The following is a 15477-nucleotide window of genomic DNA, read 5'->3' as shown; positions in this document are numbered from 1 at the left end:
AAGAAAATAAAGTAAATAAAATGGAAAAGAAGGAAGTATTTTATATAATGTGGAAAAAGAATCCCTCATACTTGACAGTTGGGTAGAGACCAAGATGATTGAGAGAACCATTTATGTGGGTATCTGGGAGAAGTGGATTCCCCTTCAGAGTCGCTGCAGAGACTGATAACTTCAAAGGCTAGCAGGTTGCTAAGTGTTGACAGAGTGGGATGACATTGAATCAGATAATGGAGATGCTTCTTGTTGATAGTAAAGAAGTATAGAAAATGAATACGTGTGGTGGGATTATGTTTTATACATAGCATGTTTGAATTGGCCCACAAATATCCATGTGGAAACTATAAGATCAGAATTAGGTATACAAATTTAAGGAGCAGTTAGGTGTAGAGATATATTTTTATGATCATTAACATAATTATAGTATTTAAAGCATGAGATTAAGAAAAGAAAGCAAACGTTGTGGGGGGAAGAGTAAGCAGTTATGTAAAATATATGTAAATAAATAAATTATTAAAAAAATAAAACATGAGGTTAGATGGGATCACCTAAGGCATGAGCACAGATGAAAATCTCTGGAACTCTCCAAGATTTAGAGATGATAAAATGAGGAGGAATCGACAAAGGAAATCACATGTGGAGGTTTTGCACAGTCAGGCAAAGAAAGTGTTTCAAGAAAGAGCAATCACCTATGTCAAATGCTCTTCATAAGTCAAATGAGCTGAGAACTTTGAGATGACCATTAAATCTGGTACTTGGAAAAGAATTGGTGATCTTGGCAAGGATCATAGTAAAATCAGTATGGCTGTGAGGTAAAAGGATGATTGCATTTGAGAGAATGGTGGAGAAAAAATGGGACAGCCAGTGTAGAAAATGCATTTGAGGAATTTTGTTGTGTATGGCTGAGATGAAGTTCTGCAGAGAAATGTGGCAGTCGCTGGAGGGGAGTGTGAGACCAAAGATTTGTAGTGTTTTGTTTTGTTTTTGGAAATGATGTCAGTGGCAATATATTTGTGTGGTGGTGACAATCATCTAGAATGAGAAAAGTGGTAAGAACAAGGGGTTACTCCAGTGATTGGGTACAAAGGAATTAGCCCCAGTACTCTAGGGGAACAGGAATAGTTTACCCATTTTTAACAGGAGAGGAGGGGATACATTTGGTAATAACAGCAAGAAAGTTGGTAGATCTGGGATTTTTTAGTTCTTCTGATTGTTTTGTTTCTGAAGACATAAGAAGCAAGATCATAAGTTAAGAGTACAGGGGAGAAGTGTTGGAAAAGAACAAAGATTTGAAGAAAGAACACAGGAGGAAAGTCAACCAGAATTGGACTTTTTTAGGTTTGCTTGTACCACAGAAGTGGTTAAGGATTACAAACAAGAGGTAAATGTAAAAGTTATTTTACTAGCAGATGAAGACTCTAACCCAATTAAAAGGAGAGAAACAATGAACTGTGATAAGGTAGTGTGGTCACTGTATTGGAAATCCTCATGCAGAGAGCAGGTAGAAAATACAATCATCAAAAAAGACAAGAAACAGAAAAGTCACGGTATTGGAAGTGGAGTCTGTGTGAAGGTTGCAATCACCAAGATGTAAGAGTAGTATTCATTTGATACTTTTTCTGATTACTCCAATCAAGATAGAACAAAATGGTGACTTACAGCTATATAAATAACAGTAACGTAAGAATTACAGTCTAGTGTTCTCTTGTCCAATATGGTAGCCACTGGCCACATTGGCTGTTAAATTTAAATCATTTAAATCAAACTTAAAATTTATTTCCTTAGCCATACTAACCACATATGAGCACTCAGTGATTACATGTGGCAGTGGCAGTGGCTGTCATATTGAACAGCACAGACAGGACATTTCCATCATTGCACCAAATTTGAGTGGACAGAATAGATCTAGGACTTGAACTTTATAGAAGCTGGGGATTTTAGGAAAGATGGTGAGATAAATAGTAAGCTAGAAGTAGTTGTGCAGAGCAACAATTGTACAACAATTGTACCTAAACTGGTGATGTTACAAGATTTATAAGAAAAGGAGAATGCTTAGAGAAAAGGTGAAGACTTGGAGAAGATGAAACATGAGTCCCAAAGGAAAAGAATTGGGAGAAGTAGGGTATTGGATCAAGTTAGAGATAGTAAAAGTCAAATGGACTTTTTGCCCATTTGGTTTAAAGGTTTTTAATGAGTGCAGAATTGAGAGTTTTTTCTTTTAACTGATGAAGGTAATGTGCACAAAATTTACAACTTTGTAAATGGAAGAAATATTGGGAGCATTCTCTTTAAGCATCAAGGAAAAAGGATACCTATTTTCTTTCTTTCTTTTAAAATTTATTTATTTATGCATACAAGAGCCAGGGTACAGGTCAGAGATACAGGGAGGGTAAGAGGATTCACCAGAGACAGAGTGGGGAATCAGAACAGGCAGACTGACTGAAATACACTGCTGAGGGGAGCAGTGGGCAAGACAGGAGAGGTCTGCTGCGCCATGTGGGTTGCTCCCTGGCCAGTCGGGGATGGAACTCCTCATGCTGCAGAGGCTGCGAATTGCTTCATAGTGCGGTGCTTAACCCCTTGCACCACCAGAGAGGCCCGATGCCTATTTTTCACTGCTTTATCATAGAGATCTTAACCAGTGCAGTCAAAAAATTATTGAAAACAATAAAATTCATCCTCAGAAAATTAAATATAGAATTACCATTAAATCCAACAGTTCCATTGTTGAAAGAATTGAAAGCAGAGACTCATCTTTTGTATAATATTCATCGCTTTGTGATTCACGGTAGCCAAAGTTGTAAACAATCCAGAAGTCCATCAACAGGTAAATGGATGAGCAAAATGTGGTATAAACAAACAATGGAAATATTTTTCAACCTTATAAAAGAATGGATTCTGACAGATGCTACACCATGGATGGATTTTGAAGACATTATGCTAATGAAACAAGCCAGACACAAAGGGAGAAATAATATATGAGCCCATTTATATGAGGTACTGAAAGTAGTTATACTTACAAAGACAAATGTAGGTGGTTGCCAGGACCCAGGAGAAGGGAGGAATAGGAAATAATTCCTTAATGGGTATGGTATTTCACTTTGGGAAGATGGAAGGAGTTGTGGTGAAGAATAGTGGTGATGTTTTCCCAATAATGGGAATGTGCTTAAGAATTGTATACTTAAAAATGGTTAAGATGGTAAATACTATGTATATTTTACCAGTTAAAAACAGTAGGGTTTATTTAAGGTGATTGGATATACAGATAAATATACAAAATCATTGTATTTGAAAATATCACCTATGTTCAGAAAATAATAAAACTTTACAGAAGTCATTGAAGGTGAACAAAGTAAATGGAGCATTACCCCTTGTTTGTGGATAGGAAAATTTAAACATGCCGGTTCTTCCCAAATGTCTGAGGAATTCAGTTTTTCTTTTAATTCAAAGTCTTAGTTTCTTTTAATTCAAAATCCCAGTGTGGGGAACCAAACTAATTGCTTATAGCATTTATTGTCAGGAAATGCAGAGATTCAAGAAGAGCTAAGCCATTCCTGAAGAACATGGCGGTGGGGACTTGAGCATGTACTCCAACAGTTACTAAGATATATTGTATTATTTAAGACATGTAAAAGTAGTGTAATTTTATATATCTCAAATAATGGAACAGAATAAAAAACCCCAAAACAGGACCTTACTTTTATATGTGATTCAGATATATTATGGTGGCAGTATAAATCATTGAAGAAATTTATTCATTGGAACTGAAAAGTTGGTTATCACTTTCGGAAAAAAAATAAATTAGGTCTTACATCATTCACAAAGGCATTATCAGATGAATTTAAGGATATAAACCTGGGTGGGGTGGGGCGGGAGGAAAGCCTTTTGAAACCTTTTTAGAAGAAAAAAGTAGTTGAATATCTCTCTGGCATAACATTAATAGACTTTTCTGGCTTGGAATAGTGAAGAATTTTGTTGAAGACATGAAAAACTCAAAACAGTGAAAGAAGAGATGGATAAGTTTTGCATATTAAAGTAAGAATTTCCGTTCATCAAAAGACATCTGAAAGAAAATTGAAAAGAAGCCTGAAAGTAGGGAAAGATAGGTACTCCAGTTGCAATTGGTAAAGAACTTATATTCAGATATATAAAGAACTCTTATAAGACAAAAAGAAAAAAATAAGAAAAACAGTAAAGTGGGCATCCTGATAGAACTTCAGAGAGTGCACATGGAAAAATGAAGAGGTGTGAACTAGAGCTACATGTGACACAATGGGTAAAACTTTAATGCCAGAATTTGAGTAAGTAAAGCCTGTGCCAAGAGCTATAAGCAGTATGCTATTCTTTAGTCAAAAAATAAATAAGAGAACGATAAACACAAATCCAGGATAATGGTTACTGATTACTTCTTAAAGACATCCAGCAGAATTGGATATGGAAGAAGCATGGAAGTAATGGCATATAGTTCTTAGGTAGGAAGGGTGTGCTTAGTGGTAGTCATTATATAATTTATACATTAATTTAACAAAATACATCAGAAACTAATGATGTTTGTTTGATGAACAAACTTAATCTGCACCTCATGTCCAAGATAAATAAGTTATTTATACTAATGTACCACTTACACCTATTGTGTGAGGATATAATTCAAGGTGATGAGGGTAATCTGGGAATCTTGTTTTTCTTGTGGTGACTAAAATGAATGAGGTGTCATCCAGATTTTCCCAAAACACATTATCCTGGTAAGGTGTTGTAGAGATCTGGCCCAGGAATGTGGGGTTCTCACATTCATGCACAAGTGAAATTGTGATGAGGTTTGTCCACCAAATTGTCATCTTTTTTTTTTTGGTGGGACTCTTGCCGGTGGCCGGGGATCGAACTGGTGCTGCAGAGGCTGCAGGCAGCCTCGCAACCCAGCGATCAACCGCTGCGCCACCGGGGAGGCCCCAAATTGTCATCTCTTGATCAGAAGAACTGTGGAACCAGAACATGTGGGGTTAGAATAGTGAAGTGACGTAGAAATAATATTGTAGGAACTTAAGAAATAGATTTGCAAAGGAAGAAAAGGAAATATAGACTGTTTAGTTATATCTTTGTCATGTGGGCTTTGGATAAATTTCTAACCTATCACTAGGAAAATCCTGTCTGAACATCTAATTCTTTTATCTATATTCTTCCTCTGATTAGTTTTCTGGAATTAGTCTCTGCTACCCCCATCCCAGATCGAATCCTTTTAATCTAGTTATTAATTATGAAATTCCAAGATGTATTATTTACATATATATTAGACCATGTCGTTCACCAGTTTTATGTTCTAGATTTGGCAAAATCAGTAATAAGTTACAAGTAATTTGTTTTTCCTGATAACTCACCAAAGTTTTGAATGGTTGCCTTAGGGGGAAAAATAGGTTTCCTGTTACCCCTGCTGTGTCACATCACTGTATTTTATACATCCAAGTATTTTGTTATGTGGGGAGACAGAGCTGATTGGATGTGCAGGTAGCTGCAGAGACCTACACCTAATCTTGAAAGTGCTAATAAAATGTATTGAAAATATACCAGGGGAAAAGATTTTGAAACCACTGTCATAGACCATGGACTATCTTGTCTAAAACACTAAAGCCAAAGACTCATTAGAATTTTGTGTTTTAAAGAGGAAGGAATAATGGTCAGACATTTACTTAATAGAGATTTTTCTGAAGACGATCCAAATCATTGAACCTATAGGTTCTAACATCAATCCCAACTATTCCTCTTTCAATACTAGAAAAATGTAGTGAATTAGTTGTCAAGGAAAATTCTTTATCTCCAGGACAAGAAACCCTGAAAAACAGACCTGCAACTTTGTGAGCAGATGACTAATAGTGTTAGTATGTTCTGTTTCTTGCTTTCCCTGTGATCACCTTGAATCTCAGTCCCTTTAAATTAATCCTCAGACTTTTGTGTTAATTTCATAAGTGAATTAGATGTGAATTTTATAGGCAAAAGTGTTTTGCATGTTATTGTAAATAACACTGATATTTTATGGCAAAGTGAAAATTTATTATAACATCATGAAATAGTAATTTTTTTTTTTTTTTTTTTTTTTTTTGTGGGACCCTTGCCGGTGGCCGGGGAACGAATCAGCACTGTAGAGGCTGCAGGCAACCTCGCAGCCCAGCGCTCAACTGCTGCGCCACCAGGGGAGGCCCAATAGTAATGTGTTTAAAGAAAAAAAAAATTTTTCCCCAGAGTTTTTGACGTGCTTCAGAAAATATTTTCTGAACCTTCCAGTTAATTTTTAGAGTACCCGCTACACATTAACTCCTCAAGCCTCTTAAATCAGTGCAGGATTATTCAGCTGTACAGATAGCACTGATCAAAGGGATCTAAGTAAAGTGTCTTGTGAAAAATGTAGGGAATCATAGTTTTATAGTCATTGGTAGCCCTTACCATGGTTAAATTTGTTGAAAAAAATTCTTAAATCACAAAATTCAATATTTATTGCTTAATGATTATGGAAAGTAGTTTTTATTGTTGAGGCAGGAAACAGTATTTAGTATACTTGGGCATTTAGGCTGAATATTAATACATAATTTGTAAATTAGGAAAATGATCACAATTGTTTAACCATTTAAATTAGCAAAGATGAAAAATGCAGCATAATTTATGACTTATTAAGTTAAAATTTTTCATGTATATAGAAAGGATATTTATAAATAATTGATTTGGGTTATTATCTTAACAGATATGTCTGAATTTTTTGTAAACTACCAAAATATAAAAAATGTGTAATATTGAAATTAAAATTTACAGTAACTATTCAAGTCTTTGCTATAATAAAATGGGAGTTGGAAATAACTTAGGCTTTTCTGTTTGTTTTTTAGTTATTAAGTCGAAAAGACAAAACTACCTTTGAAAAATTAGAATATGTAATGAGTAAAGAAGATAACTACAAAAGACTCAGAGACTATATAAGTAGCTTAAAGATGACACCTTGCATTCCCTATTTAGGTGAGTTATGTCACTCTGTGTTCATTATACCTAGTTGTTGCTCTGCCTTAATCGGTAATTTATATAAAATTCAAGATATTTTCAAAGTATATGTATCCTTGATAGAAATTAACTCCAAGATTGTTAAGTTGAAAAAAAAAAAATGACTGAAGAAATGTTACCTTATTAGCTGAATGTATTTTCATATTAAATTAGCCCTTTGCCCTTAAAGTTTTTCATAGACTCATTTTTTTCTTGGAGATAACAATATGGTAAAATAATACATTTTGGCTGTCTTAGTAGTGCATTTAAAGAGTGAAATGTTAGTTTGTAATGAAGTTTTATACTATAAAAATACTTAAATATTAACTAAAGAAATTTATCAAAAGATGTATTAAAATCTCAACATCATGAGTTCTTATTTTATATAATTGGTAGATATTTTAGTTGTGAAAGTAGTCTCAAAGAATGTTGGTGTTACTGTTTTCCAAATGAAATGAGTTATTAAGCTGTGGAAATTCAGTGTAGAGAAAAACAATTCTGTATTTTAAGTATTATTTAAGTAGGAATTTCTCTCTTTACTGTAAATTTTACAGAGTTTACAAATTCCAAGAAGTATTTAAACAATGACATGTTATTTTCAACAAAATATGACTAATGCTTTGTTTAGGCACTTGAATGAAAATACTTCTCAAACTGTCCCCTTTAAAATGTGTATTTCAATTTAAATACAGAAATATTCCATGTGATATAAACCTAGCACATAGTAAAATGGTTTGATCCTTATAGAATAATCAAATCTTTAACATTTGTTTATTTCTAATACCCTTTTTTCTCCCCTATCTCCACTCTGACTTTCATGTAACTATTCATACCGGATTTCGTAATAGCTTTTTTTGAGAGTAACAGAAAAACCTATTATTTACTTAGAAGATGCTGCAGTGCCATCTTTGAAGTCTTCCTGATACCAGTGACTAGAAGATGAAAAAGTGGGAATGAAAGCAGTTGATACATGATATACCACCATTCATCTGCTATAGTGTCACCCATATTTGTCCACAAATAGTTGAACTTAGAACATTGCAGGAATTCCTAAGATCCCAGTAGGAATAGGGAATATCGTGCACCCTGTGTTGAGGGCACAGGTTTCCCTAAGCGCAGTATAGATGATGGTCACTGCATGCCAGAACATTTGTGTCCTGTTTCTTTGACTAGAGTTCTGGGCCTAAATAAGTATACTTCTTCAGAGAGGTTCTGAATTGGATATTGGGAGAGACATTCTGCATGTGCTCCTCCTTTTACCACAGCCTTGGCTATGCCCCTTCTTGAGAATATTTTGGGGGGAGAGGAAGAATAGAAGATTTTATTTTTTTAATAACCAATATCTTTATTCCATGAACATAAACATTTTACAGTATGAATAATACAATATTGAGAATCAACAATGTTAAATTCCAAAATGACTCCCTACTGGATTTTCAAGTTATTGAGTTCTTTAAACCTTATTTTCTTTATCTAGAAATAGCACACAACCAAGAAGAATCATGTTCTTCTTAAGGCTGACTGGGACCACATGATCTCTTTTTAATTCACTTACTTAAGTGAATAGTTGAGAAAATCAAGATCCAGAAGCATGGAAGACCTAGCTCATAGTCCTGAGATCTAGTTACTAGCAGATCTACAATCTCAAGTCTTGATCTACCATCTTTCCATTTACGCCCGCTGAACTCTCATTCTAAAATTTAGTGATTGTATGATTATTTTCTTTCTCTGTATTTCTGTCAGTTGTCTTCTTTCTTTGCCGTTCTCTTAAGTGTATTCTTCTAAAGGTCTCTCTCAGTCCACTACTTTATCTACACTCATTAGGATTTTGGCCTCATGTCTCGTGAATGGTCTCATGCATTTTTTTTCCCCTACATATCCTCTAATAAAAATTCACAAATGTAGACAGACTAGCTGTCTGCTTAATTCCTGGACCTAGTAAATTTTAGGTACTCATACCGATTGAGATATCAATAGGTGACTAATTCAACATGTCTCAAAGTAAATTCATCTTCTCCCTCCCTCCAAACCTGACCTATCTCAGCCTACCTTGATCACATCAGTGAAATTCGCTATACTCCCCAACACGCTAGAAACTTGGGTTTGGGGTTTTCACTCGATCTCTCCTTTTTCTTCTTCTACTCATATTATCTAGTAAAATTCAATACTTGTTTCTAAAGATTATATATTCAAGAGTTCAAAACAGAAAGGGGAAAAATGGCACAGAACTTAAAAAGTTAAAATAGAGAACACACTTTAACATCTATATAATTTTATATAAGGAAGTCTTTCTCTAATTATCCATCCTTACATAGTTTGTTAAGAAACAACTGAGGTTGGGAAATGACTGAGGACCATTTGGCATAAACATTTGGTAGAACTAGAAAAGGAAATAAAACATTTGTTAGGTAATTATGACTCAGTTATTTTCCAGCATGAAAATCATCCTTTTAAGGCAGTGACAGTTTTGTTTTATAGCAAACCTTGAAATTAAATGTATTCCATCTATCAAAACAAATGTGAAGCATTTTTGACTTATACAACCTTTTGACTGCTTCATTTACTTACATCATAGACAACTGGTTCATTTTTTTCTCTCTTTCAGTCCTGAAATGTTGCTAAAATAGTTAACAACAATTTTAATAGTTAACAGTTTTAACAATAGTTCATATCTTATTAATAATGACTTTTCATATATTGTTTCAGTTTCATATGATATAGGGTCATGGTTTTTAAATTTAATTTGCTTAATATCACATTTCTTTCCCACTCATGAAATTAAGCCTAGTGCAGTGGCTAAAAATGTCAACATTTACAATATGCTGTTTGATAGGACTGAACTTAACCTGAAGATATTTGAAAGATATACACATTATGCATATTGGTGGCTTCTAGTTATCCCTCTTCAAGTATACAGAATTTGTATAACGCTACCCTTTATCATTATGTCTGTAAAGGTTCTTAAAGATTTTATCAACAAAAAATCTCTGTTGTGCATAGAGAAAAGGTAAATGCTAATCCTCTGTCTTTTGAAGAGAAATGTGTTCCAATCTAATATTTTTGTCCCTAAAAATTATAATCAAAACCAACTATTCTTTGTGAAGCTTTAAAGAGGGTAAGGGTTTATGGTGACAAAAAACTCTTCATTTATGCTAAACAAATATAACTCAATGTGGGTTAAGTTATAAAAAAACGGAAAATTTTTCTTGACTTTCCACTCATCAGCCCTTGAAAAATTATCTCCTGTTGGTTTGCTTTCAAGGTAAAAATTAGTCAGCATGGGCAATTTAGTAAAACATTTTTAGAATAAGGATACGGTTTTTCTGGAGAGGAAGGACTAGTTTGGCAAGTCTCAAGGAAAATAAAATTTATATAAGAATTATTGCTTTAAGTCTGAAAATCATTAACAGCACTCATTTATTCTTGTCTTTTAAGAACAATCTTAAGGGGGTTATTGAAGAATTTGGTATAGAAAGTTTTGCTTTGCTGGAGAGAGAAAAATAGAACATTGTGCAAAAATAGTTTAGTTGTATGAAACATAAGTATTCTTTCATGTGCATTTCTAGCTCTGGAAGATGCGGTAACTACCGGCTTAGGCTTAAGGTGTTTTCTGGGAAAGAGCATATTTTTAAAACTATGAAATAAGTAAATTGTTGCAGTTCTATATATTGCTTTCTGTTAAGTAGAAGCACAATGTTACAGAGTTTTTGTGAACTCTTCTGAATTTTTGTAGGACATAAGTAAACTCTTTTTGATGTATTCAGATACCATTCCTTACTCTTGGAGAGTTCCCCCTAACCCCACTTAATTTTTTTTTTCTTTTTGTGAAGAGAAAGCTGTCCCTATATACCCCCATTCGCCATTCTCTGAAAATCCTTGTTTCATGTTCATGATGTTTTCATTAATCTTCCCCTTCCCCCGCTCCTTCAGCAGCATGTAAGCTCATATTTGCTTAAGGCTTTATTGGTAATATCCAGAACAAAAATTAGGCATTTAGTAATATTTACTGGTTGATTTAATTAAATAATCCCTTTTCTGGCTGTTCCCATTGTTCCATTAACTTTTTTAAAAATTTTTGTTTACATGCAATGAATGTATTTGTGTGGCACTTTTGTATATACCAACTCCCTACTCACCCGCAATTTTCTTTTTATTACATCAACTTGCTAGCCAGTTTGTTTCTTACTGTGCTTGGTGCTAAAATGTAGCAGGGAATGAGATGAACTTGTTCCTCCCTTCCTGAAACTTAGCATCTCTTTCTTTAATACCACATATTCAGGTTGGTATCATTATCTTGTGAATAATCTCTCTCATCTCCTGTGTCTTGGAATAGGTACCTGTCATTGCCAAACCTCATTAGTGTTATCCTCATTACAGCTAATGAAATGAGTAATGCATGCTTAAATTTAGAAGGATCTTCAGATCTAGTTGATCCTTTCTTATTTTTCAGCAGTTTTACCTACATTAAAGTGTTGAATTCTGATCACTCAGTAGAATGTGTTTCTTTATTTAGTTTTACATTAGTTTTAGAAATTTCTAGAACCTATGTACAAAGATATTCAAAAATTAATAACTCTATTCACATTCTAGTCCTGTAATTTAAACAAGGTCTAAGGTTTTCTGCAGCTCTGCGAGAATTAATGAGACACTTTCCTTCTCCTTTGGCAGAATTTTAGTTGATTAAGTATATTAAAAAAGCTCGGGCACTGATCTCAAAAATTCCTAATGGTCAAAAAATGTGATTGTCTTTTAATATTTATGAGTTTTAGTCCATTTTTCTTACTTTAGTTTGCTTTGTAGAAAGTATACAACATGATGCATTGCTTTACCTTATTCTTCTGATTTGATTATATGGTTTTTAAAACAACAACAAAGCATGTTCACTCATTTTCTTTTGGATACTGAGAATGTGCTCTAACCAAATGGCAGTTAGCCCTGGCTTTTTCTGTAGCCAAAGTTACATTCCCATTTTCCATTACCTCATTTATATCTTTTTTTAACCTTCATTCTTTTTGTATATTTAAAATTCTCAAACATTCTTTAATGGTTTATTTCTGAAGTTTATTTTAGACTACATAAAGACTTATGGTATAAAAGAACTGAACATGTGCATTCATTTCTTTCCCATGTTCCTAGTTTTTCTTTAAGAACCTGTATCTTAAAAGTTAATAACAATAATGTTTGGCAGCTATACAGACCAGATTCCCCCAGGTCTAACAGTTTTGCCAGTGGTGTTCCCAATTGCTCATATTTCAGTAATTTGTTTTGTAATTTTTAAGCAAAACTTAACAGGAAGATAATACTAAAAATTTTAATAATCATTGTGTATTTAGCATTTAATTCTATATATTCCCTACCCTGTATGCTTTACATAAGTTATCTAACTATTAATATTTTATCAGGTAAGTGGTAGAATTATATATTCATGTTTTACAAATAAAGAAATTGAGATAAGGTTATGAAGATAACCTTGCTATGAAGATATGCATCGTAACTTTCATTTATAGTTCAAGGAAAGGATTACATATTAATTTAGAATATGTGATTGGTATGTAGTTATTATATAATTATTATAATGTATATAATTAATATTATGTTAATATATCACATTTTAGGACTCTATTTAGATTAAAATTCTCGGTTTATTTTTCAAACTTTCCTATAATTATCTATGGAAATACAACATAATAGCTAATAAAACTAAAAACTGAACTTACATTAGATGACTTCTTGAGGGGATGGTCATTGGCATTTTAAGTGAAATCATTCCTATCTTAACTGGTTATCTTTCATAGAAGTAACACCCTAACAACTTGCTAGAGTGTAATAATCTTTAAGTTACCAGATCAATTTAAATATATAAAAATCACATTGTATTAGTGCAGACTTGCAAGTAATTTAAAACAATTTCATAATTGCACGTTTTTACAAGCTTGTTATATTACTACCAATAGGAGTTCTAAAAGTAGAATACTAGAAGAATTACCGCTCTCATATCATGACTCATCAAGTAAGTGAACATTTGACTGAAAATCTGATCTTTCTACTCTACCTGGCTTGGACCCTGAAGATAACTATATTTACTTGGAGATACTTAATTTCAAGGTGGTGTCTACTGTTGGCATCACCTAAAATGTCAGAATTTTTTTTTTCATGCATTCATGAATTTATTTATTTATTCAAGAACCAGGGTACAGGCCATAAAATCTCAGAATTTTTAAAGTGCACGCCAAGTTTCCTAGTATTGTTGGCTTCCCATTGAGTACAGAATAGAAAGCTTCTATACTTGCTATACTAAGAATATTTTTTTAATACTTTTTTTTTTTAAAGATTTATTTATTTATTTGTTTGTTTGTTTGTTTATTTATTTATTTATTTATACAAGCACTGGGTACAGTCAGAAGTGCGGGAGAGTGAGAGAATTCACCAGAGCCAGAGCGGGGAACAGAACAGGCAGAAGGACCGAAGTACACTGCTGAGGGGAGCAGCGGGCGGCAGGAGAGGTCTGTACACCATGTGGGACCCTCCTCAGGTGGCCAGGGAGCATCCGGGGATCGAACCGGCCGTGCAGAGGCTGCGGGCAGCTTTGCAACCCAGCGCTCAACCGCAACGCCACCGGCGAGGCCCTATACTAATAATATTTTTAAGAAGCTTGATTTCATTAAAAAAAAATAGCAACATAATACTTCTGTAAACCAGTTCCTAGATTATAACTCGGTCTCAATGAAGGTAAAACAACCTTGTCCTTATGCCTAGGTAACCTGCAAAAAGTACCTAACTTTTGGCCTTATCTGCCACAGAAGTGACATATCTAATCACACACAAGTTCTTTATGAAATGCTCATGATGGCTGTCCTTGCGTTAATTTTTCTTTTTCTTTTCTTATGGGCCTATCTCATAAATACCTGCCATAATAGCCCAAGTAGCTCTATTAGATTTGCCAATGAAGATGATGAATCAACATGAGTTTATGCCTGAAGATGTGGATATTATTTCTTTTAACACATGTATTGATCACCTACTCTATGCAAGGCACAATAATAGGTAATGCAGAAAATATATAGATGAATAGTAGTAATCAGGTAACTAAAGTCTACCAAATCCTTCCTGATGTCAAGCATTATTCTTTATGTTTTACTGTATGCACTCCCTTTTTTTTATTTTCACATTAGCCACATGAATGAGGTGCTGTTATCCTCATTTTATAGATAAGAAAACCGAGGCAGGAGTATATAAATTATCTAAGCTGATGGTTGGGCCACAAACCCCAGCGAGCTCGCCTCTGATTTTAGAAGTTACCCTCAGTGGCCTCCCTGGTGGTGCAAGGAGTTAAGTCTCAGTGCTATTAAGCTATCCCAGCCACTCCAGCATGAGTTGGATCCTTGGCCAGGGAGCTGACCCACATGGCGCAGAAGACCTCTCCTGTCTCGCCCACTGCTCCCCTCAGCAGTGTATTTCAGTCGAACTGCCTGTTCTGCTCCCCACTCTGTCTCTGGTGAATCCTCTCCTCCCACCCACCGCCCACACCTCTTGCCTACATCCCAGTTCTTATATGCATAAATAAATCTTGAAAAAAAAAAGTTACCCTCAGCCATCATTTAACGCCACCTGTTACCTTCTCCCTGCTCACTGGGAACACAGTTGCTTGCTACTATTAGGCTTCCCAGGATCCCAGAGCTAGAATATCATCTCCTTGAAGGAAAGCAGAATGGTGATGGCCAAGGTCGTTTAGCATTTAGCCTTTGCTAGTGCATTTGTTTACTTTCATAATATTCTGGGTTTGTTGTTTTTTTTTTTTTTAAGATTTATTTATCTATGCATACAAGAACTGGGGTACAGGTCTGAGGTCTGGGGGGTGAGAGGATTCACCAGAGACAGAGTGGGGAACAGAACAGGCAAATTGACTGAAGTACACTGCTGAGGGGAGCAGCAGGCGAGACAGGAGAGGTCTGCTGTGTCATGTCTCCCTGGCCAACCAGGGATCGAACTAGTGCCGCAGTGGCTGCGGACAGCTTCATAGGTTGCGTCTCAACCCCTTGTGCCACCAGGGAGGCCCCATATTATTCTGGTTTTAATATTACTATTCTTCTATGAAAATTCTATCATACTTGTCTTCTATAGGTTTTAGATGTCTAAGTAAAATGCTTTAGTTCTGTTTTTACGTGGAATGCCTTAAAGTTGTATTCAGTTAGAATGTGATATAACAATGACAAGCCTAATTCATCCCAGAAATCTTACAATTGAAGTCTTTTGGTTCTAGGGTGATGGGGAAGGACTTCTAAACCATTTTGAGATGATCATACATAAAACAAAAAACAATAGCACAGTAAGATTTTGATACTCTCTTACTTTCTTTCATCCAAAATTGTATTTTGAAATGTGATAGAGGGAAAATATTGGTCATCTTGCTGGACTAGAGGTTCAAACAATTCTCTTCAAATTGAGCATTTCTTACTGATCATTTGC

At 34.6% G+C, this 15477-nt stretch overlaps 1 protein-coding gene across 3 annotated transcripts in view; it reads left to right on the top strand.

Moving 5' to 3' along the window:
• Window positions 1-15477, top strand: part of RALGPS2 (Ral GEF with PH domain and SH3 binding motif 2) — a 145827-nt gene that overhangs the window by 67220 nt on the left and 63130 nt on the right. For all 3 annotated transcript variants that reach the window (XM_037506400.2, XM_037506399.2, XM_054693441.1), the window contains exon 8: window positions 6864-6990. In XM_037506400.2, coding sequence (XP_037362297.1) covers window positions 6864-6990 — 127 coding nt within the window. The remainder of the gene's footprint in view (window positions 1-6863; window positions 6991-15477) is intronic.

The sequence above is a fragment of the Talpa occidentalis genome, unplaced genomic scaffold (genome assembly GCF_014898055.3).
Source record: "Talpa occidentalis isolate TD23 unplaced genomic scaffold, MPIMG_talOcc4v2.1 talOcc4.12, whole genome shotgun sequence".
Lineage (NCBI taxonomy): Eukaryota > Metazoa > Chordata > Mammalia > Eulipotyphla > Talpidae > Talpa > Talpa occidentalis.
The sequence above is the reverse complement of the archived record's forward strand: the minus strand, read 5'-3'. Positions and strand labels throughout refer to the sequence as shown.